Raw genomic sequence first — 27,308 nt, 5'->3', positions numbered from 1 at the left:
AGTCCAGTTGATAGTTTTTCTTTTATAATTAGTGTTCCTGTATCTTATTTAAAAAAGATTTTTGGACAGACGCGGTAGCTCACACATGTAATCCCAGCACTTTGGGAGGCCGAGGCAGGCAGATCACGACGTCAGGAGTTCGAGCCCAGCCTGGCCAACATGGTGAAACCCCATCTCTACTAAAAATACAAAAATTAGCCAGATATGGTGGCACATGCCTGTAATCCCAACTACTCAGGAGGCTGAGGCAGGAGAATCACTTGAACCCGGGAGGGAAGTTGCAGTGAGCCGAGATCATGCCACTGCACTCCAGCCTGGGCAACAGAGCAAGGCTCTGTCTCAAAAAAACAGAAAAGGCTTTTCTCCTTGTTTTTTTCCTAGCAGTCTTACTGCTGTGCCTGGCCATGTCTTTCTCATCCCTCAAGTGTCTCCAGTGGTCACTTCTCCCATGAAGTCTGACTGGGCTCCTGGTCAGTAGTCGCTTCTCCCACGAGGTGGGGCTGGTCACCTGGCGCTCCAGCAGCATCTAGCAGGAAGTTCACTCAGGACCAGGCCCTCATGGTACCAACCAGATGGCGGGCACACAAGCTTTCACTGGGTGAATCACATATGAACGAGTGACTGAATGAACAAATACATCCCGGATAGCACTTTTAGCCTTTGAAAGTGTTTCCCCATCTGTAGTAGACATCACTGTGTTAGCCACCAAACATCTACTCACCCTCGCTCGAACAGAGCCCTGAAGCTGCTCTGGGAGCCACGTCACCCTCTGCCCAAACCTTGTGGTCTGGATGGGAAGCCTCTTCTTTCAGGACAGGTCTTAACTGGGCTAAGCTACACGGCTAAGCCATCTTCCAGCCACCATGACTGACAGTTTGGGGGTGGAGAGGTGGCCCAAGGCAGGAATAGGAGCCAAGCCAGGGCTTTTCTTGGCTGCTGCTGTGAATGAAAGTGAACGCGCACAGTGTGGAGTTGCAGCGGCCACCCTCTGATGGGAGGGGAGAATCGCAAGCTGCAGGTCCACTGAGAAAAGCTGACCTGAAAGAGAGCGGGACTCAGAGAGCCGCCAGGCCTCGAGCATGAAGCCAGACTCTAGCCCCATCTTTTCAGCTGTGTGAGCACTGGCATTCCTTCCATCCTCCTTAAGCTTCCACTGGCATCTATTCCATATTATAAATTACACTCAGGCACACTCATGTTAACACATTAGGATCACACCACTGAAACTTCTTTTTAATAAATGCTTATTGAAGGATAGCATACTTAGATAAAGGTGTACCCCAAAATCGTGTGCATTATCACAAACTGAACACATCCGTCAATACCACCCAGGTCAAAGCCAGACCATCACCGTCTTAGCAGGCCTCTCGGTCACCGCCCCTTACCTCCTCCCCTCCTAAGTGGCATTTTTTCTGTCTGGCTGCTTTCATTCAGTGTTACACTTGAAAATTAATTCATGTTATAACGCGTAACAGTAGTTCCTTCCTCCACTGCCGCGTAACACTGCCGTGTATGAAATCCATTCTGTTAACAAACATTTGTGCTGTTTCCAGTTTTTGCTTTAAAGATTCTTGAAGCTCCCTTTTACAGTACATGAGATGCATTTCTGTTAAGTGTATACCTGGGAGTGGGCCTGCTAGGTTTGCATACCTCCGAAAGACTTTGCTAAAGAATTTTCAAAGTGACTCTACTCCTGTCAGAAGTGTATGCAAATTCCCAATGTCCTACATCCTTGCCAACACTTGATACTGTGGAACCTTTTCACATTAGCCATTCTGATGGCTTTGCAGTGGTATCTATTAAGCTACATTTCATTTTCATCTGAATTTCCCAGGAGACAAAGGGATGCCATTGCATGTCTGCATCTGTGAAGTGTGAGTACAGATGTTTGAGTCCCTTCCCATGAGGCCATCTGCCTCCTCCTTTCTGATTCACAGATGTTCATATCCAGATAGTCCACACGTGAGCCCTGCTGTAAACAGCCTCCTTCTGTGACTTGCCTTTTCACCCTATTAATGACGTCTTTGATGAAGAGAAGTTCCTAACTTTAATGTAGCCCAGTTTATGATTGGTCCTTTCCCTTTAAAATCATGGCCATATTCCCACTGTTGTTAAGTCCTGTTCTACAACAGGAATCAGCAAACTACGGCCCACCACCTATTTGTGTAAATAAAATTTTGCTGGACAGGGCACGGCCCATCCGTTTATGTACTGTGTGTGGCTGTTTTTGCCCTACTGCAGCACAGTGGAGTGGCTACAAGAGACCACACGGGCCACAGGCTCAAATATTTACTATCTAGGCCTTTACAGAAAACATTTGCCAACCGTGCTCTAAAACATCCATTTTGAAGGTGACACTGGCTTCCATCATACGCATTTCTATGTCACCTTTCCCCGATTCGTGAGTATTTTGATTATTTCTAATTGTCCAGTATTCTCAAACACACATCAGCTAACAATGTCAATTACTTCCTGAAGTAAACTTCCTACAGTGAACTTTTAGCTCAAAGGAATACCGGATACCTTCAAGGTTCACGATGCGTGATTTCCAAGTAGCCCTGGCAGAAAGGGCATCGGGTCACAACGGCCTGGTTACACGCATGTCAAACGCATCCCCAACCCAATGGGAGGAGGTGCCCCAGAGGAGAACACTCTCTCCAGAAAACAATCGCTCAGTGAATTACAGTATTCTGGAGAGGGGCACAGAACAGTCTAGCTGCCAAGATGTACTCAAGAGGGACACTCAGAGTCCTCGTGATGGAGGAAAGGTGTGGACATTATTCCCACCTGGCCTCTGTTTTCCCATAAAATGAGGAAATAGTAGTATTCCAAAGAGTGTATTGATTCGCATAATTCTAACAGTGGCCAGGCGCGGCAGCTCACACCTGTAATCCCAGCACTTTGGGAGGCAGAGGCGGGCAGATCACGAGGTCACGAGATTGAAACCATCCTGGCTAACACGGTGAAAATACTAAAAATACAAAAAATTAGCCAGGCGTGGTGGCGGACGCCTGTAGTCCCAGCTACTCGGGAAGATGAGGTAGGAGAATGGCGTGAACCCGGGAGGCGGAGCGTGCAGTGAGCCAAGATCACACCACTGCACTCCAGCCTGGGCGACAGAGTGAGACTCCGCCTCAAAAAAAAAAAAAAAAAAAAATTCTAACAGTAACAAAAAGAATAACCAGCCCCGAGTGTGCATAGAAGTGCCAAGCGTGGTTCTGCGGTGCCTTCCGGGTGGTTAATGACCCACCTGAGCATCTCCAGAATCAGGCCTCCTTCACTGGGACGTGCTGGTGGATTGCCAGGCACAGAGCTCCTTCTGTTGGGTACCCAGCCCTGCCCACAGTGATGAGAAGGCATAAAATTACAAGGCGGGGGCAGTGATGGCCAGACCTGAGTGAAACAAGCTTCTACTTCAAGTTCAAGCCAGCTTCACAGATAACCCTCTCAGAGCCACAGGCTTCATCCAGACCCGTCTGCACCTTATTGTTATTTCAAGCCTGTCCGTCTCTTGGCAATAACAATTACATAAGATTACTTCTTTCTCTTTGCCCCCGAATTGCCATAACCCGTAGGTGAACTAAGGAAGGGCTGCGTCCTCACCAGGCTTCACGCTTCACACAGTGCTGCTTTAAGCCCACTAATCACAGAAGGTCGTCACTGTCCCTATCTGCAGACGAGGAGACAGGCTCAGGAAACATGGTTAACATGCCCAGAGTCGCACGGACACGAAGGCAAACTCAAGCCAAGCCCCAGCTCCTAAACTGAGGTCCCACACTGCTCAGGAGAGCCATGTGATCCCAAGTCACCGAAGACCTGGGGACAAATCCGCACACTGAGAGCCACCCACAGATACACACAACAACAACATTCATTCACCCAGCCCCAGCCACTCTCCCACCCGCTGCTCAGCCCTGGATACAGAGACGCTGAAGACTGGCCGGGCTCACAGGGGACTGTCCATCAGTGGGTGGACACAGACCCCACGGTCCTTTCTCCACACTCTGGCTGTAGAGACTCTGTGAAAATCACATCATTTTAATACCACCACCCCGAAAAAACTTCCAATTGCTTCTAATCATGCCCAGCATAAAAGCCCAGGCCCTGCCTAGGCTGCCGGCTCCTGCGGGCCTGGCCCTTCCTGCCTCTCTGACCAAGAGGCCGAGACTCGTCACTCACCATGGCCCCTCCCACTTTTACTTCGCTGCTTAAATGTTCCTTAAATGCCACACCTCTCCTGCCTCAGTGCCTCTCTCTGGACTTACTCTTCCTCTGCTAGGACCCATTTCATCTAGATCAGGGGTCAGCGAACTGACCATCAGCCAATCCTGCCCACCCATTTTTGTAAATAAAGTGTTATGGGAACACAACTATGTGCTTTCCTTTATACAGATTCCCTGTGGCTGCTCTGGGCCACAATGGCAGAGATTAGCTGCTACAGACCGCAGGGGCCACCAAGCCCAGGGTGTTGACTGGCTGCCCTTTCGAGGACAGCCGCTGTCCGCTTCTCTCAGTCTGTGCAGGGCCAGCAGCCGCCTTTCCACAAGAGCACCCTCTCTCGGTCTCCACCTCCCCAGCTGTGGCAGGAGCCCACGGCACTGCTTCCTGTTACTTACTGTTCTCCCTCTTCATCACCTGTGTCTGGTGGGCACTATTCCCTGATGGGAAACACAGTGAGGGAACGGGTAAGCCCTCTCCAAAGAATGAACCAGACAGGAATGCACCCCCAGGCACCTGCTTAGCTGCCTCCCTTGCTCCTCTAAGTCCCTGCTCAAAGTCACCTCCTCAGTGTGGCCCACCCTGACCGCTACCCACCTACTTCAACAGCCCCTTCCCCTCCTCGGCCCTCACCATCCCACCAAGCTGATCCCAGCCCTTTTCCTACAGCACTCCTCACATTCCACAGCACATCAAATCTACTTCTCGGTGTATTGTTTGTCTTCTCCCACCAAAATGTGAGGTCCACGAGGGCTGAATGTTCGTCCAAGGGCTTGGAATGCTGTTTGCCCCACAACGGAACCTCAGTCCTTCCTCGCTGAGTGCAAGAGTGATCACGACATGCAGCGATCCTGTCAGACACAAAGGTGGCCACAGCCCTGAGACTCAGGGAGAAAGATGCGTGCACTCACTTGGGACAAGTAAGAACAAGCATACACTTCTGGGTTTGGTTTTGATAGTGGAGAAGACACAGGTGGAGAGAAAGAGGCGGAGCACAGAGGACACAGGGAAATATGTCCGGGTTGGCCGGCGGCAAGGCCGGAAACAGAGCCTGGCCAATGATGGGTGTGAAGCTGCGTGCAGCAGCCAGGAGAGAAGGCCTGTGTGCCAGTGAAGGGGCCCAGCCTTCAACACAGGGCAGCGTGGGCCACCAGGGGTGATCAGTTAGGCCATGGTGTAAGCAGCCTGACATCAACTGCATTCAGTGGCAACAAAAAATCCATAGTGAACTTGCAAGAGGGCTCTCAGAAATATTTCTCACTCCCCAAAATGTAAATTAACTTGAAACACAAATTCTAAAAGGCAAGTACATCATCATCAGAATGCAGGCAATAAAAACCCTACACGTGCTCCTGACACTCCCATCCCTAAAGGAAAACACACATATGCAAGTTGAGGCCTTTCAATAATTAAGCAAGACTAGAAATTATGCAAATGAAATACATTCAAGTATGCAATGAATTTTAAATGACAGAACTACAAAAAACTTAATTGCTGTATTAGCATGCTATAAAAACACTAATCATAAATGTAAAACAATGCATGCATATACTTATACCTAAATTGTCCCGGTGACACAAAAATCAAATTGTTCCCTCCCACTGTGTTCATATGAAAACCTACCTCAATAAACTGCAAAAAGAAAGATAATACTGGCGCTTCACTCATCATTTTTAACCATTAGACTCACTAATGCAAATGTTCAATGTTTAACTAGTTTTTGTGCCATGTATCTGAAATACTTATTTTAAAAAGAGCCAGAAATATGATTCTGTATAGCAGTAATTTTTAAAAAGTTACTACCCTGCTTGCATAAAATGTAAACATTAAGTAGTATTACCAGTGGCTTAATGGTATGTTCTAGACTAGATGTTAGTTTTTCATAAATGACAAGTCATGTTTCTCGCCCTTCTTCACTGAAGTGGCACTGCCCACTCATCAATTAAAAATAAGGCTACTAGAATCATGTTAATGACAAATCATAAACACAATGAAAAAGAGTCATTAGTTTGCCAGACCCTGAAATAGGTTCCCATTCAAGCACAGCTTTGGTTATCTGCCTTTTTAAGCTGGACAAATGATAAATTCTCAATTCTGGGCGTAACTATTAACCTCTGGATCCTGGAAGGACTCATAGACTGGGATAAATCCCTCCCATCTTACCCTACTCACCCGAACCCTCCCAGACAACACGCTCATGGCTCTCAGCGAGTCTCACTCAGCCTCTCTCCTCCAACGCAGGCCCTCCAATGCCCCAGGCCAGCTCTCCTGCCCAGGTACCTCAGCCCAGGTGTGTGCTGTCTGCAGCGGCGGGCATAGCGCATAACTTTCAATGACCTGCTTCCCAGGTGGCTCGTGTATGCCCCACCTTGCCCCACTGGAGCCTGAGTGTCCTAGAGCAGCCGTCTTCAGCCCTGGGCACACGTGAGAACCCCCAAGAACCGAGGTAACAGTATTTCCTGAGCTCCAAAGGTGATAATGACATGTGACCAGAATGGAAACCCACAGGTGAAGAGGACAGGCCTGAACCTCCCACACCCTCGCCTCCCATCCCCTGCCTAGCCGCAGGGTAGGCACTCTGTGGACTGCATGGTTCACAGCATGCTAGAGTCAGTCAACACCCTGACGCCTGAGTCCACCCTAGAGATTCCAATTTGCTTCGTGGGCCCGGACACCAGGATCGGGAAAAGCTCCCAGGAGAGTTGAATGGGAAGCCAGGTTTAAACTTTGGGATTCAGGGAATGATAAAGAGGCATCCTTGATTGGGGAGACCCCTTCCCTGCTGAGTTCCCAGTCCCCACCATTGTCCCAGAGGTTCTCGTAACCCCAGCACCTGCAAAGGGCCTGGCTGAGGGCAGATGTGTGAGCAGCACATGCTGACTCAGGGATGGGTGACTGGCATTGAGCACTGTGCTCCCAGATCTCTCCCCAGATCTCTCCTCTTATAGAAGGCCCAGAGCCATGGTGCAGCATGACTGCCTGGGGAGCTGGATGGCATCAGTGCTCACCAACACAGGGCATGGAGCATGGCAAATGCACAGTGAGCACTTGTTCCCGGAAAAAGAACCAACACTTGCTCCCTACTCTAGCTACCAGAGTCCTCTTACTCCACCCCTGTAGCCTTTGGCCCCTCAACTCCCTTACCTGTCCCTTCCCAGTTCTTCCTGTCCCAGCTCTAGTCCCCTCCCAAGAGCCTGCCAAGAGCAGCCTCCCCTTACAACCAGCACTGCTCCTACGAGCCAGACACTGGGCAAGAACAGCCTGTTCCCTGAGTTGCCTGCCACACACCTGTCCGCAAGAATCTCTGAATGCATGGTCTGACGCAGGGCAAGCACTCAGTAAGGGACAGACACAGGGCAGCAGCGCACTGGGAGCACAGGAATAAGATCCTGAGAGAATGGGCTCCGTCTCCACGTAGCCTAGGTCTGTCGGGGTTGGAGGGGGCAAGAGAAAAAGGCAGGCCTTCTACTATCTGTTCTGCAGGCCCCAGGGGACGACTTGGTCTTCTTCCCTGCCTGCTATTTCCCAGCACCCGACACAGTGCCTAAAACACAAAGTGCTCAATAAATGCCAATGGATGAATGAATGGATGAATGAATGAACCAACCAATGGCTCTTTCAAGGCTTTACTCTTCCAGAAACACAGGCTCACCACTCCCAGTTTCTCCTTCAGAATAAAACCCTAGCAATGGGGTGGGTAGGGATGGCAGTAGGGCGGCTGTCACCTGGCCTCCTCTTGGGCCCCTCTACCCCAGCCTGTGTTCCTGCTTGTCCCACCCCTACTGTGTGCCCCAGCTCTCATGGCCTCCCCACTTCCCACTAACAACAGAGAGAACACTAACAACACTTTTGAGATGCCACGTAAGATGCCACCTTCCCCAAGAAGCCTTACTTGGCATCCTCATGAACCCTTTCTTAGCACCCCACATTTGCAACGACAAGCTTTGCTCCCTGATCTAACATTTATTTTCTACTCATCTGTCAATCCAAGCCCTGAGAGGGCCAAGAACCACCATGTTCATCCCTATCCCTTGTGACTGCAAGTCTCCACACCCTCCCCTCCTTCCCCACCTGCCATGGCCATGCAGATCCCAGGTGTGAAGTCCCCTCTTAGCAGAAGCTGGCCCTCCGCACTAAACTGCCCCCACGCTGTGGTACTCCTCCACCCCCCGGTTCATACTCGTGTCCTGTCCATCCTATAGTATGCAGTCTGGCCTCCACCACCACTGTCCCACCACAAGTCTGCAGCACCCGACCTCCTCCTAATGGCAGGCTAGTGTCTAATTCATCTCCGTCTCCCAAGCAAAGGCCCCTGCAAGCTCTGATGGTTAAAGGACTACACGTGCCTGTCCTTTCATAAGTCAACGCTCTGAGAATGCTCAGGCTTTCTCTTATGAAGGAAAATGCTTGGGCCCCCAAGATCACTATAAAAAACTCAAGCTAGAAACTGCTTAGGGCAAACCTGCCTCCCATTTTATTCAAAGTCACTCCTCTGCTCACTGAGACAGATGCACATCTGATTCACCTCCTTTGGAAAGGCTAATCAGAAACTCAAAAGAATGTAACCATTCGTGTATCACCTATCTGTGACCTGGAAGCTCCCTCGCCACTTCTTACATGTACTGATGGATGTCTCATGTCTCCCTAAGTGTATAAAACCAAGCTGTGCCCCGACCACCTTGGGCACATGTCGTCAGGATCTCCTAAGGTTGTGTCGCCAGTGCACCCTCAACCTTGGCAAAATAAACTTTCTAAATCAACTGAGACCAATCTCAGATCTCCTGGGTTCACACTCTCACTTGCCTCGCCGGGATTCCTGGGTCAGACTCCACCTACACCCACCTGCCCTCCTGTCCACAACCAGCAGAGTGGGGCTGTCTGTCACCTCCCCTTGTGCTCCTCTGTCCACTGAAACCAGAGTGTCCATTTCCACATCAACCCCTGTGCTACACACATTAGGGAAGCGGAACCACAACCCGCAGAGGCTGAGAATTAGAGGAGAAAGCACAGCATAAAATAACTCACGTGAGACTTTCCCCCTAGACACGGCACATCCTTAATAAATAGAAAACGGCAATTCGGTGTTTTCATCAAAACTTCCTACAAACCAACCTGAGAAGTCTGCAACCTATCTCAGGGGACATTTAGAAAACTGGATATAAACTGGAAAACCAGGTTAAAATAAAAAAGCACAAAACAAAAACATAAGCAATGGCAGCAAGTCTAATTTTAATTGCAAAAGAATATTTAATCAATAAATATTCACTGTTCAGAGCTGCGTCTGCATTTAGGATTACGAGGTACTAAGCTGCAAACTTATTAAGGCTCATTAGCCAGAAAGAGTCTTAAATACTAAAAGTCAGACCCAGTTTAGAGTAAACACTTAGAGCTCCCTATTGACTTAGCTCCAAAAATAATGAAAAAGGAAAAGAGAAGAAAACTGTCTATAAACAATTCTGAAATGGTGGGCAGGGCCAAACTCACTTCCAACAGCAAGCCTGAGCTAAGTGTACGAGGGCATGCTGATGTCACCACCGCCTACCCCAACCTTTCCCCAAGGACTTCCAGACCGGCAGCTGAGCGCCAGAGCTGTGGCAGCCAGAACTCCACGCTCCACCACAGAAACACAAACCACTTCTCTCACCCATTTCTTCTCTTTTCCTAACAACGCTACTAATACTTACAAAAAAAAAAAAAAAAAAAAAACTTGGTCAAACATATGTCCTTGTTTTCAGCATATTTGAAACAAATTTAAAACATATTTCCCTGTTTCAACTCCTCGGAGTTGAAACAACCATCTATGCTGAAACCTTTCTATATCACAGGCTGCAACATAGAAAGATTTTCTAATAAAATCTGAGGAAAAAATATAGTTGTCATAATTATTACCTATTCTTGTTTTCTGCCAGTCCTGTCAAACCAAGCTTAAAATTAAGCAAAGAATGGAAAATGTCAGCTTAGCCATAGCAAAGGCCTTTATCACTGCAACAAAGCCAGGGCAAACCCGTGGGCTGTGGCTGTCAGGCCCTACTCAGGCCAGACGCCTGCAGTCCCTGTGCACAGGAAGGAGGCGCTGATGGGCGGTGCGGTGGGACTTACTGAGAGGAGCTTCCACGTCATTGGACGCACTGGCTTAGGGATTCCGGACCAGCTCAACCTCCGTAATTCCTCTGTTGATGAAAAAAGAGACAAGGAAAAACAAGATTTGCAAAAGGTTAGCAAACCTCCCCAGTGCTTTAACACATCCCACCTGTTTAATTAGGGGGCAAGGAGCCCCATAAACAAATTAAACTAAATCATCAACATTTCAGATACTATTGATTTCAATATCTGAGAGAAGGTAAGTGACCATTCTATTCAAACCAAGCTACAGGTTACCTGTTTACAACAGAATCCTGGAGCTACCCTGGAACACGTGAGGCCCCATGATCCCTTCCTCCTTCAACCAGAGAAGTCCAGAGTACACTGGCCTCCTTCCCTCCCACCTCCTTCTCTCCCCATCTCCCACCTCCTTCTCTCCCCCTCTCCCACCCTCCCACCTCCTTCTCTCCCCACCTCCCGCTTCCTTCTCTCCCCACCTCCCACCTCCTTCTCTCCCCACCTCCCACCTCCCACCTCCTTCTCTCCCCGCTCCCACCTCCTTCTCTCCCCATCTCCCACCTCCTTCTCTGCCCCCCAACCTCCTTCTCTCCCCCCTCCCACCTCCTTCTCTCCCCCCTCCCACCTCCTTCTCTCCCCCCTCCCACCTCCTTCTCTCCCCCCTCCCACCTCCTTCTCTCCCCCCTCCCACCTCCTTCTCTCCCCCCACCTCCTTCTCTCCCCCCTCCCACCTCCTTCTCTCCCCCCACCTCCTTCTCTCCCCCCTCCCACCTCCTTCTCCCTCTCCCTCCCACCTCCTTCTCTCCCCACCACCTCCTTTTCTCCCCCCTCCCACCTCCTTCTCCCCCTCCCTCCCACCTCCTTCTCTCCCCCACTCCCACCTCCTTCTCTCCCCCAACCTCCTTCTCTCTCCCCCTCCCACCTCCTTCTCTCCCCCCACCTCCTTCTCTCTCCCCCTCCCACCTCCTTCTCTCCCCACCTCCTCTCCCCTCCTCCCACCTCCTTCTCTCCCCCAACCTCCTTCTCTCCCTCCCCCCACCTCCTTCTCTCCCCACCTCCTCTCCCCCCTCCCACCTCCTTCTCTCCCTCCTCCCACCTCCTTCTCTCCCCCCTCCCACCTCCTTCTCTCCCCCCTCCCACCTCCTTCTCTCCCCCCTCCCACCTCCTTCTCTCCCCCCTCCCACCTCCTCTCCCCCCACCTCCTTCTCTCTCCCCCTCCCACCTCCTCGTCTCCCCGCACCTCCTTCTCTCTCCCCCTCCCACCTCCTTCTCTCCCTCCCTCCCACCTCCTTCTCTCTCCCTCCCACCTCCTCTCCCTCCCTCCCACCTCCTCTCCCCCCCTCCCACCTCCTCCTCTCCCCCCCTCCCACCTCCTCCTCTCCCTCCCTCCCACCTCCTCCTCTCCCCCCCTCCCACCTCCTCCTCTCCCCCCCTCCCACCTCCTCCTCTCCCCCCCTCCCACCTCCTCCTCTCCCCCCCTCCCACCTCCTCCTCTCCCCCCCTCCCACCTCCTCCTCTCCCTCCCTCCCACCTCCTCCTCTCCCTCCCTCCCACCTCCTCCTCTCCCTCCCTCCCACCTCCTCCTCTCCCTCCCTCCCACCTCCTCCTCTCCCTCCCTCCCACCTCCTCCTCTCCCTCCCTCCCACCTCCTTCTCTCTCTCCCTCCCACCTCCTTCTCTCTCTCCCTCCCACCTCCTTCTCTCTCTTCCTTCCCCCTACTCTCTCCTGAAGGCTTTTTCCCCAACCTGATCATGTTAACTGGTTTTCCTTTCTTTCATCCATCTCAACTTTCTATATGCTATTTAAGCTTACATATATGATGTGGTTTTTCTCACTACTGGTTTTGAAAGAAATTGTTTCACAGAGATAAGCTTGTCTTTATACACCATTAATTAAGGATGTGGCCATATTCTACACAGACAACAAAGTCTTCAAGGTAGTCTAATACAAGTCAATGAGGCTTTATAAATACCTACAAGTAGAAAAAAATCACGAGCAGGGAGGGGCTGGCCAGAGGCAGAGGGGTCCTGGAGCAAGGTCCAGCACCTCCAAGGGCAGGGAAGGACAAGCATCGGGCAGAGGGGTAAGGCTGTGGGCCCTGCATTCCATCGACCTTCCGAGTCTCCTTGAGTGTCTCACTCCCATGCCCCAAATGGCAAGATAATCCATTTCAATGTCTAGGTATAGCAACACTTGTCCAATCCCACGGAAACTCAAGTAATTATTTCTTTCCTTTAAGTTAGGAATCTACCATTAGGTTGTTTTCCTAACAGCTTGGAGCTAATGATTAATAACAGGAATAAAAGAAATGATTAAAGAGAAGACTTTGCTAATATAATCAACAAAATACAAAGTCCTGACATCTAATCTTTTTCCAATTACTAAAGTCTAAGTAAAATAAGTACAGAATAATTGGGCGATAGTCGCAGCAATAACTTGCATTTTACAGCAATCTCAGAAAATATCAAATCTTCCCCAGTACCCTAAGGATATTATGAAAAGCAGGAACCTCATATCTGAACACCAATAATGTAATGTTTACCGACCATGTTCCCAGTGTCTCTCCCTCGGCATAACTCTGGTTTTCTGATTATGGTTTACGAGAAAAAGCTGAGAGGAAACTCATTTGTTAATGTTCTCTGAACCTCTCTCCTCACTGGAAGAAATTCACAAAAATTCAAAAATCCTGAATATACATAATGAGACAAGCCTCAAACTCTGCTCAAGCTTTGGTGTTAAAAGAGAGCTTTCATACATATTATCTTATTTGATCCTCAAAACAAGCTTGTGTTACTCAGGGCTGTGATCACTATTGTATATGAAAGAAACAGCCTCAGAGAGGTTAAGTGACTTGACCAAGGTCACACAGGAACTAAGCAACCTTCAATACCAGGGTCTGTCCACTACATCCCTTCCATTCTTAAAAAGACTTTTGTAGCACAGACAAATCTCACTTCTGAATACAGACAAAAAGATCCAAAATAAAATCTTAGTAGATCAAAGCACAGCAGCAGGATATTCAAAGAATAATACAGGTAAAGAATGAAGGAGGGACGGTTCAACGTTGGGAAATCTTGTAGCTTTACCCACATGCTGAATGGGGTCGACACGGAAGCCACATGACCATCCTCATAGGTGTTTGGTACATCTTTCTAGCAGAATCCCAGCTGTGCAAAGTAACCATGCTTCCCTGCAGCAGCCCTGGGGGTGGGGAGTCAGCCCAGAGGCAGCTGAACCCACAGGTGGGCCTAGCTGGAGCCCTGCAGAGCTAGCCCACACGTCACCAAAGGCTGAGTCAGCAATGGGCCTAGGCACCTACTTAAGCCACTGAGCACAGACAGCTGAGGGCTTCTGAGAACACTCCACCCGGCTCTTGGGAAGTTCCTGGAAGCAACCCACTCCTCTTCCCCTAAAAACTACCAGGGTCAGATGTGGGGGTCAGAACTGCTGCAACCATCCGCACCCAACCAGCCTGAGGAATGACGCCAACAGAGACAGAGGCAGACCCGAGAGAATGGCAGGAAACAGAGTTCTGAGATAAGCAAGATGGCCAAATACAGGAACATTCAAAAATGTTCTCTGTAATAGAACGATTTATATTATTTTGGGTATATACCCAGTAATGACATTGCTAGGTCTTCGTATGCGCATGTGTCTTTGTAATAGAATACGCTGTTGCCATAGAAAAGAATGTCTGTCTTTTTGTGCGGATATGAAGTAAGTTTATCTAAACTATGAAGTGAAAAGGGAACAATCTGTAGATACGATGATTATTTCTGTAGGCACATACGAGAATCTGAAAGCACAGGCAGAATCTGGGGAGGGGTTCCCAGGATGGAGTCAAGGATGGTAGAAGACTTACTTTCCACTGTACGCCCTATGGCGTCGCCACAAAACTACAAAGTTTCTGTGACGTCGCCACTTTAATCTCCGATTTGTCAAATTACATGCAGCTCTCAGGGTCCATCGCAAGACTTGCCACATCTAAGATGCCTTCCTGACAACTACAGTCCTCACTCACTTATCTCTTCTGTGAGCGCCAATGACAGGGGGTGTCATGAGCACCAGCCTTGTCTCCTAGAAGTAATGTATGTGCTCCTGAAGGTCAGACTCCACCACTCGGCTTTTTGTCTGTCTCCAGTTAAGTGCTGGACACAATGCTCCATCCTTTCCTCCTCCCCTTTAGAGATCTGTCTGTTTGTTGGGGGGTGTGATATTTTGAAATCAAAGTATAATTTACATATAATAAGCATATTGCTAGGCCAGGTGCAGTGGCTCACACCTGTAATCCCAGCACTTTGGGAGGCCAAGGCGGGTAGATCACTGAGGTCAGGAGCTCAAGACTAGCCTGGCCAACATGGTGAAACCCCATCTCTACTAAAAATACAAAAATTAGCCAACCATCATGGCTGGCGCCTGTAGTCCCAGCTACTGGGGAGGCTAAGACAGGAGAATCACTTGAACCTGGGAGGTGGAGGTTGCAGTGAGCCGAGATCACGCCACTGCACCGCAGTCTGGGTGAGAGTGAGACTCTGTCTCAAAAAAAAGAAAAAAAAAAAAAGTATTGCTGCCCTCAGACAAGACACAGAACATGTCTATTGCCCTTTTGTAGTCGTTCTTGGCCCCCACTCCAAGTTAACTGCCTTCTGGTATCTATCACCATAGATGGGACTTGCCTGTTCTTGCAATTCATATAAACAGTACAGACAGTATATATCCTTTGTGTCCTATTTCTTTTGCTCAGAATGTGTTTGTAAGAGTCACACATGTTGCCAGTACCAGTAGTTCATTCTTTACAAGCAGTAAAAGTATTCTAAGAATATACCACAACTTGTTTACACATTCACCCATTCTTAGACTTCTGTGTTAGTTACTGATTTTTACCATAAATAGGCTGCAATGAACACTCTTGTGGATATACATTTTGTGGGTGTATGTCTCCATTTCTCCTAGGCAGGTGTGAAGGAGTGGAACTGCTGGGTCATAGGACAGATGTACATCTCCCTTTATTTAAAATCTGCCTTTCTGCAATCTATGCACCTGACAAAGGTCGGACATCCAGCATCTATAAGCAACTTAAATTTACAAGACAAAAACAACCCCATTAAGAAGGGGGCAAAGGACATGAACAGACACTTTTCAAAAGGCCAGGCACAGTGGCTCATGCCTGTAATCCCAGCACTTTGGGAGGCCAAGGCGGGCAGATCATTTCAGGTGAGGAATTCGAGACCAGCCTGGGCAACATGGTGAAATCCCGTCTCTACTAAAAATAGAAAAATTAGCCAGGCGTGGTGGCATGCACCTGTAATCCCAGCTACTTGGGAGGCTAAGGCAGGAGAATCACTTGAACCCAAGAGGTGGAGGCTGCAGTGAGCCAAGATTGCACCACTGCATTCCAGCCTGGGTGCAGAGTAAGACTTTGTCTCAAAAAAAAAAAAAAAAAAAAAGACATACCTGTAGCCAAACAAACATATGAAAAAAAGCTCAACATCACTGATCATTAGGGAACTGCAAATCAAAACCACAATGAGATACCATCTCATATCAGTCAGAATTGTGATTATTAATGGTGGTGAGGTTATGGAGAAAAAGGAACACCTTTACACTGTCTGTGGGAGTGTAAATTAGATCAAACATCATGGAAGACAGTGTAGCAATTCCTCAAAGACCTAGAGACAGAAATACCATTTGACCCAGCAATCTCATTACTGGGTATATACCCAAAATAATATAAATCGTTCTGTTACAAAGACACATGCGCACCTATGTTCATTGCAGCACTATTCACTATAGCAAAGACATGGAATCAACCTAAATGCCCATCAATGAGAGACTCCATAAAGAAAATGTGATACATATACACCATGGAATACTATGCAGCCATAAAAAGAAACAAGACTGGCCAGGCGCGGTGGCTCACGCCTGTAATCCCAGCACTTTGGGAGGCCGAGGCAGGCCGATCACGAGGTCAGGAGATTGAGACCAACCTGGCTAACACGGTGAAACCCCGTCTCTACTAAAAATACAAAAACAAAACAAAACAAAATTAGCTGCACATGGTGGTGGGCACCTGTAATCCCAGCTACTCAGGAGGCTGAGGCGGGAGAATGGTGTGAACCCGGGAGGCGGAGCTTGTAGTGAGCTGAGATCGTGCCACTGCACCTCTCCAGCCTCAGTGACAGAGCGAGACTCTGTCTCAAAAAAAAAAAAAAAAGGAACAAGATTATGTCCTTTGCAGGGACATGGATGGAGCTGGAGGTCATTATCCTTACCAAACTAACACAGGAACAGGAAACCAAATACCACATGTTGTGAGGCCTACTGGAGGGCGGAGGATGGGAGGAGGGAGAGGATCAGGAAAAGTAACTAATGGATCCTGGGCCTAATACCTGGATGATGAAAGAATCTGTACAACAAACCCCCATGACACATTTTACCTATGTAACAAATCTGCACATCCTGCACATGTATCCCTGAATTTAAAAATAAATAAGTAAATTAATTAATTAAAATAAATCTGCCATAAGGGTCTTTAAAGTGATTGCACCATTTTACACTTCCCACCAGCAATGTATGAACATTTGAATTGTTCCATATCTTGGCCAAAATTTAGCGTTGTCAGTCTTTTTATTCTGGCCATTCTAGTACGTGTTAAAGGGTATCTGATTGTGATTTTACATAGCAATTTTATGATGATTAATGATGTTGAGCATTGAAGAGATTTTCATGTGTTTACCGGCCATCTCTATACTTTTTGTGAGGTGTATGTTGAAATCCTTTACCCATATTTTATTGGGTTGTTCAAAATTTTATTATTGATTCATGAGTCTGTTTCTAATTACTAATTTTTCTTCTGATTATGGGTCATATTTTTCTGTTCCATTGCATACCGGTTACTTTTTTATTGAATGCCAGATATCCCAAGTATCAATTTATTGCCACCGTGATACTGGAACTGGATTTTGTAAAAACTTCTCCTTTGTCAGCTGGCATGATCTCATCCTATTCAATAGAGAGGGCTGGAGGGACACGAATGGCGTCTTCCAGGTTCATATGGCTCATTCGCCAGGTTCCTGCAAGTGCCATCTCTCCAACACTCGATTCCCACCGCATTTAGGATTATTCAACTCACTGCTTTCTGGTGACTTTCCCCAGCTCATAGAATCCCACCCTACTCCTGAGCAGATCAATACTCAGCCAAGGACTTGATGGGACTTTGCAGACATCTGGGGTTCTCTCCCTATACAATTCCCTCCTCTCCAACACTCTGCTCCATATATGATTCTGTTTTGGCCTCCTCAAAACTCTTTCCTAATTCCTACACTCAGCAAAGCTGCCTGTTTCATTAGGGTTCCCCCACTTATGCTGCTGCTTGGCAACTGCATTCAATTGCAAATTGAGTCCTTATAAAGTTCACCTTACTTATCTCCTATCTCACAGGGTCACAGCCCTGCACTGCCTGTTGTCCAATATCAGAAAACAGTTGTTTCACATATCTGGTCCAGTTTTCTAGCTGTGGATAACAGGAGAGCAATTCCTTTGGCAGTTACCCCTTCATAGGTTAAGGCAAAAGTCAATTTGCTAATATATTTTTAAAGAATTTTTTGTCTATATTCATCATAAATATTGGTCTCAGGCTCCCTTTTCTTATAATGTGTTCATAAGATTTTGGTATCGGGATTATGTTACCTTAAAAAAAATGAGAAGTGTTTACTCCTCCTCTCTTTTCTGAAAGCAATCCTGGAAGATTGCTATTATTTCTTCTTTAAATGTTTGATAGACTTCAAATGTTTGATACAGTTCACCAGCAAAGCCATCTGGTCCTGATGTTTTCCTTGAGTGAAGGCTCTTGTATAACAAATTTAATTTTTTTAATCAATATAAGGATATTAAAAGTCTCCATTTCTTCTTGCATTAGTTTGTTGTGTCTTTCCAGAAATATCCCCATTTCATGAATTTATTGGCATAAAATTGTAAATAACAGTCCCTTATTATCTTTTTAATGTCTGTAGGATCTGTAGTGATGTCCCCTTTTTCATTTCTGATATTGGTAACTTGTTTTTTCTCTTTTTCTGTTCATTAGTCTAACTAGAGGTTTTTCAAGGGTCTCTTCAAAAAAACTTTATATTTTAGTGATTCTTTTCTTGTTTACCCATTTTTCAGTTTATTGATTTTTCACCCTTAAATTGTTTCTCTTCTTTTACTTGGTTTTTGTTCTTCTTCCAGTTTCTTAAAATGAGAGCTCTGAATACTGATTCGAAACCTTTATTCTTTTCTAATACAGGCATTTAAAAGTACAAAGTTTCCTCCAGGCACTGTTTTAGCTGCATCACACAAATTTTGACACATGTTGTCATTATCATTCAGTTCAAACTTTCCTTGTGATTTATTTGATCCATAGGTTGTTTAGAAGTATGCAGGTAAATTTCCAAATGTCTGAGGATTTTCTGTGTATCTTGTTGTTATGGATTTTTAATTTAAAGCATTTGGTCAGATGAATTTGGTGGTATTTCAACCCTCTGATATTTACTATAACTTTTTGGGGCCAGCATACAGTCTACTTGGTGAATGTGCCATATGTCCTTGAAAAGGATGTGCATTATCAGTTAGTAGATGCGGTATTTTATAAATCAATTAGATCCCACTGGTTGATAATGGCATACAGTCTACTTGGTGAATGTGCCATATGTCCTTGAAAAGGATGTGCATTATCAGTTAGTAGATGCGGTATTTTATAAATCAATTAGATCCCACTGGTTGATAATGTTATTCTAATCTTCTACACTTTTACTAACATTTTAATTTACCTGTTGTATCAATTACTCACGGAGGGCTGTTAAATTTTCTGCCTAGGATTGTAAACTTGTTTATTTCTCTCTTTATTGCTGTCAATGTTTGCTTCATGCATTGTAAAGCTGGTACATACACATTTAGGACTCATCTCTCTACTTAATGAATTGATCCTTTCATCATCATGAAATATTCCTCTTTGTCTCTAATACAACTCTTTGTCTTGAGGTCTACTCTTCCTGATGTAATTATAAGCTCGTTTTCTTGTGATTAGAGCTTGCATGACATATATTTTTCTACCCTTTTATTTCAACTGCCTGTCTTTATGTTTAAAACATGTGTGTCTGGCTTTTGTTATGGTTTGAATGTTTTTGTCCCCTCCAAAAATTCATGTGTTGGAAAGTTAATCCCCGGTGCAACAGTGTTGGGAGGTGGCCTTGTGGGAAGGTGTTTAGGTCATGAGTAATCCACCCTCATGACTGGATTAAGGTCATTATAAAAGGGCTTCCAAAAGTAGATTTGCCCTCTTCTGCTCCTCTGTCATGTGAGCACACAGATTTTGTCCCGTTTTGCCCTTTGCCTTCGACCATGTGACGACACAGCAAGCAAGCCTTCACCAGATGCCGGCACCTTGATGCGAGACCTCCAAGCCTCCAAAACTGGGAGAGACGGAATTTCTGTTGCTTAGAGATTATCCACTCTGTGGTATTCTGTTAGAACAACATGAAACAGACTAAGACAGCTTTCCTTTCAGCTTTCTGTCTCTATATTTTCACACAGTCAGGCAGTAAAATCCTAAGTGCTCTAAGAGAGAAAACTAAAATGTACAAAAAACTTACATAAGTAGAAAATGAATGAGATTAAGTGAATGAGAAATAAATAACATTTCTTCTACAACAGTGGATTTCCTTTCTGAAAACTGAAACTTTGGAATATTTTCAGGAAAACACCACCAAAATCACAATTTCATGCTCATCTGCACTGTGAAAGCTTTACTTCTCAATAGGAAATCACCAAGCACTAACTCTAAAGAGAGCAGACAGAGAGCAGAGGGTAGAGGAACAAACACTGGTTGTGGGTTCAGTGCACCTGGGTTCAAGTACCAGCTTGGCCAATGACTATCTGGAGGCTCTCCCTCTTCAGTTTCCTCCCCTAAAATACAGGACAAATAAAAATACTTGCCTTGCTTAAGTCACATAATTTTTACAAGGAACAAAGAGACAATACATGGGGCAACATTTGTGAACTGTGACATAATGTACAAATCCAAAAGCACGCTTCTGTTATGCTGACAGATGCAGTTATTCAGCACACTCTGTGAACCCAAACCATAAAGCAATTGCCACTCATTCATTTTAATTGGATGTAAAATATCACATTTGAGACTGAACCAGAAATCTGTCACAAAATGGTGTATGCAAAGAACTCCTAATTATAAGAACCTTTTTTCTGAAAAGCCAAGAATAACAGAAAAATCAACCCATCATTTAAGCGTCTTTTTTTCTTAAGATTCATTTCTTATTAACTGCCTTTAATTATGATTTTTAAAACCTTTTGTAATAATAAAATCTGGAAGAAACACTGAACAATAGTAAGAAATGCATGTGCACTGCAATCACTTAGGCTTACATGTGGTTCTAGGCTAAACGCTGAGTGTCATCAGCATAAAGAGGTTCTACAAAAATACGCATATGTCCTGTTCCTAAAGCCACACACAGGGGAGCCTGACAGATCAACTCCATGTGGCCAGCACTTGCTGAGCATGCCCCCTGTGTAAGCTGCCTCTGGGCAAAGCCACTGAGACGCTCCCCAGGCCGAGTCCACCCACACATTAATCCATCCCATTGGCAGGTGCCAATCAACACTCACCACGGACCAGGCCCAGAACTAGCCTCCAAGGGAGTGATTAAACCCAGTTCCTTCCCTCAAGGGGCTCACTGTCAAATAACAAGAAGAAATCTAGCCAGTGAAATCACTGTTCACCAGGACTATGGGAGAAAGGAATGCAAGGTACAGTGAGTCACCAGAGGAGGGGTGGTCTCTTCTCTCAAGAAGGGGACATCAGGAAAGATTCTCCGTGAGCTGCTGCCGGAGAGCCATCTTGAAACTAAGCAAAGCACAGATTTATCTCTACTACCCCCTAACTCTCACCAACAGGGCAGTAAAGGAATAATGTCATAAACAAGGACAAGGGTGTAAAGGAGGCAGACAAGAAATGTCAGCAGAAATGTGAAGGATGGACAGCAGACACAGCAGTGGGAGGCAGCGGAGCAGCACAGATAACAGCCTGACAAGGGGACGCCAACACGGAGCGGCCAACTGAGGGCAAAGAATCCCCAGAAAGGGCTGTGTTGGAGCAGAACACAGGGGCACCCCCACCTACTCCTACCCACACAGTGAGCTCCCCCACCTCACCCCACAAATGAACAACTCTAGGATAAAACAAGTTATACGTGACAGGTACTCAGTCATGAACCAGAGTTAGAGTTACAACATCACAAACAATGAATCCCAATGTCACCAAAAATTAAACTGAGAGGATGGGGAAGGAGAAGAGGAAGAAGCATGGTAAGAGAGTTAAACCCTCTGCTTCAGAGTAGAAAGTTAATAAATATGGCTAAACTGTAAAAATCTGCAAAATTAGCATAGTATTTAGAAATATCAAGACAAGTACCAGCAACAACAGCCAAGAGGTACAATGACAGCCTCACCTCAGAGACGGAAGGCAGGGATGAGGAAGGGTGGGGACGGAGGACTACTCTTTCCAGTACGAATCTTATACTGCCGGTTGAGTCTCCCTTATCCAAAAAGCTTGGGATCCCAAGTGTTCGAATTCTGGGTTTTTTTCCAGATTTTGGAATATCTGCATATATATAATGAGATATCTTGGGGATGAGACCTAAATCTAAACACAAAATTCATTTATGGTTCATATATACCTTACACATATAGCCTCAAGGTGATTTCATACCTTTTGAAAATAATTTTGCCCGTGAAACAAAATGTGTGTATACTGAACCACCCGAAAGCCAAGGTGTCACTATCTCAGCCACTCGTGAGGACAATCTGTGGTTGTCTGGCATCATCATTCCTGACTCTAAATTTACATGCTACCAATAAGCAATCATTTTCTTACACTTATTCCCACATACGTACTTAACAGTAAAAAATATGACCTACCATTAATACAGTGAAAAAACTGTGTTCAGAGTAGCTAAGCAGCACGGCAGCCTCCCCAGAACACGCGCACCCGCTGGGAAGCAACGGCAGCAACAAACAATGGCGGCTTCCAGTCTCCATCTACAGTGCTGGGTTTCCATTAAAAGGTTCCTGGACACTGCGGGTTTTTTGCTTTTTGGTTTTTGTTTTCTCAGTGAGAAGAAACATCAGAAGCAGTTGAGGGACCAGGAAGGGGGTGCTCTAGGGATGAGAAGGCATTCTGCCGGGTGGCTTTTTTAAATGTTTCCTCTGGAGTCATCTGCTTATTAGCAACAGTTTTTGTCTTTTAAGTGTCTCTGATTTTGTAAATTGACGTGATTTCTTGCCCTGCTGTGATCGCATGCTGCCCTAGTCCTTCAGTAAGCCTGTCGCACATTTTCGCCATGTCATCTATAGATGCTTTTTCTACAGTGTGAACGTCATCATCTTCATCATCACTATCATCACAGTCACCTGGACTCAAAACCATTTTGGCTATTTCAGCATCTACTGATGGTTAACAACTGGTAACACATTTATCGATGTGGAGGACTTCTTTGATATCCACTTCTTCCAGTGGTTAACAACTGGTACCTCATTTATCGATGTTGAGGGCTTCTTTGATATCCACTTCTCCCAGTTTTCTGATGGACCTTGAAGGTATATTTTTTACATATGTAAGGAGGTCAGACATCATTTTTGTCTCATTTGACACACAGAATCCTTCAAAGTCACCACTTGGTTCATCATCATCACTGAACACAGAGTCACAGCCCAGAGGTTGTGCCAGGCATGCACAGCTGGTTGTTTTGTCACTGTGTTCCAAGCACTGGCAGCAGCATATACAGCATCCTTCGTGCTAAACATCTTTTGCAACCTTCCAAACCCATGCCGCCTCTGTTCACTGCTGCTAACGTGCTGCCCAAGAAAGTGTTTTGATATCTATTCTTCATTGATCTACAGATACTTGGTTACGTAGCTGAATTAATAAAGTCACATCTGGGGGGAAATGCATGGCATAAACATTATTATTGTTGAGAATTTCAGCTGGAGAATAAACAGAACAGCTGTCAAGAAATGACAAATCCTGTAGTCATCATCCAGTCCAGCCTCCCTGCAATGAGCCCAAGCCATGGATACAAAGCGTTTGCGAAGGGAATCAGAAAAGATGTCCTTGGTGATCCATGCCTTTCTGTTAGCATAATAAAGGACTGGTAAGAAATCCACTCCTTGAAAACAGTAAGGATACAAGCTCTTGCGGATGACAGCGAGTTTATGCTTCCGCATGCCTGCTGCACTAGCACAGCCCAGCACAGTGATTCTGTCCTAGGATCCTGAATTCCTGAAGGGCTGTCTCATCAGCTGTCGTCAGTGTCTTTCTGGGGCAAGAACAACAAAACAATGATGGTTCATCAGCACTATAGACTTGTTCGGGCATCAGCTTCTCATTAGAGATGATCTTGGCAAACTAAGGAATTTCTCCACCGCTTCGTGATCAGCACAAACCTTTAAAAATGTAATGCCATATCTATTCTTAAATTTCTGCAACCAGCCTGTTGAAGAGTAACAGTCCTTTTTAACTTTTAGTTCACGGAGAGACAGCTTTGCTTGCTGCTTGACAGGTGTATCATTAAGTGGATGTTCAGCGTGATGCTGATGGATTCACTCTCTCAATACCCAATCAAGATCTTCATTTTTGGGGTCGGGAGTGGTGGCTCACACCTGTACTCCCAGCACTTTGGGAGGCCGAGGTGGGCCGATCACTTGAGGTCAGGAGTTTGAGACCAGCCTGACCCAACATGGTGAAACTCCATCTCTACTAAAATACAAAAATTAGCTCAGCATGGTGGCACACGCCTGTAGTCCCAGCTACTCAGGAGGCTGAAGCAGGAGAATCGCTTGAACCCAGGAGGAGGAGGTTGCAGTGAGGCAAGATTACGCCACAGCACTGCAGCCTGGGTGACAGAGTGAGACTCCGTCTCAAAAAATAGATAAAATAAAAATTTTTAAAAGATCTTTATTTTTTGGTTTTGTGCACTGGTTTTTAATTTTTCATTAACTTCTATTCATCAATCTCGGCAGAACTTCAACGGTTTCTCCTTCCGTTTCTTCAGGTCCCATATGGTGGTCATTCCAACACCACACTCTGCTGTAAGATGTTTCACTTACACCACAGTCCAGTTTCTCCAACAGCCTGACTTTTCTGTGCTACAGATAAACATAAATCCTCCTTGTTCTTATCATTGTTACTCAGAGGGGTATCTACAGGTCTTTTTTGGCATTTTCAATAGTATCTTTACGCCCCAGAACAAAGAGTAAGCAAAAAGCCACAGCAAGTAATGCACACAGGCCTCCCCCATGGGGGGCATGGGGGGAACCGGCCCTTGGTGCGTCCAACGCACACGTGTGGTCTTATTACCCCCTGTGGACATGCCTGTGCAGGGGAATCTGGATGTGTGCAGACAAGACAAATCACAGCTGAAGGGGCTGGAAGGGTCTCACTTCCCTTGGGGATACTGATAAACTGTGTGTTGTGCACCTACGAGTTCACATGTGATTTCACGTAAGATCAGGTGTAGAATTTTCTACCTGTGGTGTCAAATCAGTGCTCAAAAAGTTTCAGACTTTGGAGCATTTCAGATTTTAGATTTTTGGATTATGGATGCTCAACCTACACTACTCCATTTTTAAAACCAGGGACATAGATGACTTTGTAAAATAAATATCTGACCTAAAACTAACCAAGTAAGGTATATGTCAAGGACACTGCAGCTAGAGAGGAAGCAGCACAAACAGAAGCACAGAGTGTGAAACAATAAAACATCTGCCCGTCACTGCAAGAGCTTAGTATGGTGCACCCATCCAGAGGGTGGAGATGCGGCAGGGGGTGGTGCCTGCAAGAAATAAGACTGGAGAGGAAGGCAGGGCCTGGATCCTGCAGAGATGCCAGGAACAGGTGCCAACCACCTGGATTTATACGCACAGGTGCTGAGGAGCCAATGGAGGTTGGGAGATGGATGTTAGGCAAAGATTTCAGAGGTATGACCTGGTGTGGGTTCGGTGAGACCACCACCAGTATTTGGACAGATGTCACAGGTCTTGCTGGGTGACTTGGGAGATGAAAGTCAAGCACAGTGATGGGAGGCTCATAGCAACCAGAAATGGCAGAGCCCAAATGGGAGCCAGCAAATCCCTAGGCCTGAGTTCCTCACTCATTCACTCGGTCGGTCACACCACTGCACTCAACACACAGGATGAACTTGGTATGGACCGGGCACTGTCCTGCAACAGAGGTGGGAATCAATCCAGCCAGGAGCTGCCCAAGGTACTCCCTCGGGAACACCACTGGCACTCCATAAGGTCCCCAAAATAGTGCAGGTACACCTAGAAACAGACTACACCCCCATCACCGTCAGGCTTTCAAAATGGAATAATTAACTTTCTGAAAAAGGCTGTGTTTCTTCTCAGGTGAAAATAGGGGGCAAGAGAAAACCACCAATCCAAAAGATGATTTTTATCGTTTATCTACTGAATTGTGTGCTCCTCACCAATCTGTTTGTGGAAAGCTGAATGTCAGAGGGGAAAGTACAGGAGGCCTGAGAAATAAGTTTGTTCTTTTCCTCTCTAGCCTTTGGCAGATTTCAACAAGGTTTCACCTCCACAGAGAGCCAGGAGGGAAACTGGTTTTCCCTGATCATGTGATAGAGTTAAATGAGCCTTTTGGAAGGTGTTCTTTCTGCAGGACCCTGGAGCCCAAACCGCAGCAAGGGATGGTGGCTGCTCTGTCTCTGCTTCCACTGCAGGACCATGAGAGAGCCACGGATGCTTGTTGCCTGGCAGCTTTTCTCGAGTTATGGGAGTCTAGGCTTCGTGACCCTTAATTGCTATCATTAACATAACAGAGTTTTTCAAAATAACTTCTCTAGCTTTAACTTCTTCTTCTATTTGAAAGTTGGTGTGTGTGTGTGTGTGTAATTTCAGGCAGCTTCTGGTTACAAATAGGAAGGAATATGCACGTGGAGGCATCAGGAACGTCAGGAAAGGTGCTGGACAAACGCTCCACCAGGCAATGTGCTGTGCTGAACCCCTAGGAGGCAAACAGCTACCTGAGTGAATAAACACAAGGAGTGGGCCCAGGGACAACTCGAGAGGCCTCTGTACAATGCTAGATGCTGAGCTAGAGAAGGCCTCGCAGAGAAGGCTCTATGTCCCTGGACATAAGAGATGTCCATGAGGCCAGCAGACAGGAGAATGGAGGGAGGCATTCTTCACGGAGGGGGAGCGTCTGAGAAAGCTACGCAGGCCAGAAGCAGGTGCAACCCGGGCTGAGGGAAGGGGACATTTTAAGGGAAAAGCCGACAGAGACATGGGGGCTGAATGAGGCTCCTGAATGACGGAAATGCTTTTGTTTTGTGTAAAATCATATCGCATGACCCCTTTGGTTTCCAATACACTTTTAAAACCCTATTATGGGGCTCTAATGAAATCCTAATTGGGATAAGCACGATGACCAAGAAAGTGCATCAAATGACAAGGTTAAATACTAGAGGTGACTAGTTGCTGAGATACCAGATAGACCAACTTATCCTGACCAGTCAGAACCCAGCCAGCCTGAAAGAAACGGGATCAAAGACAGCAGGGCTCTGAGCTCACTGCTCTGGTGGCTTCTGTCCCTTGGTCAACTGGGAATTAGTATGCACCACCTATGTCACCAATACAGTGCTTGATCAGAAGAGACATTCCGAATCTACTACTGGCATACCAGTATGTCTCCCGCCCCTCCCGCTTTCCTCCGAGGCAAGCCCTGCTCATCCTTGGAACATCATCTCCTCCGTGAAGCCTCCAGCTCCTCCTCTCATTGTCTTGGAGAGTGACCACCTGGAGAGCCACCTCCTGGCTGCTTGTCATGGGTGCCCATCAGACTCAAGGCCCTGGGAGGATGGGGCGCATGTTGCGTTCACTCCATAAACCTGGTGTGGGTACCTAACCCATGACCAGTGCAA

General features: G+C 46.5%; 1 protein-coding gene across 4 annotated transcripts in view; it reads right to left on the bottom strand.

Moving 5' to 3' along the window:
- The window catches only part of TBC1D22A (TBC1 domain family member 22A), a 408,936-nt gene that overhangs the window by 283,188 nt on the left and 98,440 nt on the right, over positions 1–27,308 (bottom strand). For all 4 annotated transcript variants that reach the window (XM_055374373.2, XM_055374374.2, XM_055374378.2 and 1 more), the window contains one exon: positions 10,318–10,388. In XM_055374373.2, coding sequence (XP_055230348.1) covers positions 10,318–10,388 — 71 coding nt within the window. The remainder of the gene's footprint in view (positions 1–10,317; positions 10,389–27,308) is intronic.

This window comes from Gorilla gorilla, chromosome 23 (genome assembly GCF_029281585.2).
Source record: "Gorilla gorilla gorilla isolate KB3781 chromosome 23, NHGRI_mGorGor1-v2.1_pri, whole genome shotgun sequence".
Lineage (NCBI taxonomy): Eukaryota > Metazoa > Chordata > Mammalia > Primates > Hominidae > Gorilla > Gorilla gorilla.
Note: the sequence above shows the minus strand (reverse complement) of the source record. Positions and strands in the feature narration are given on the sequence as shown.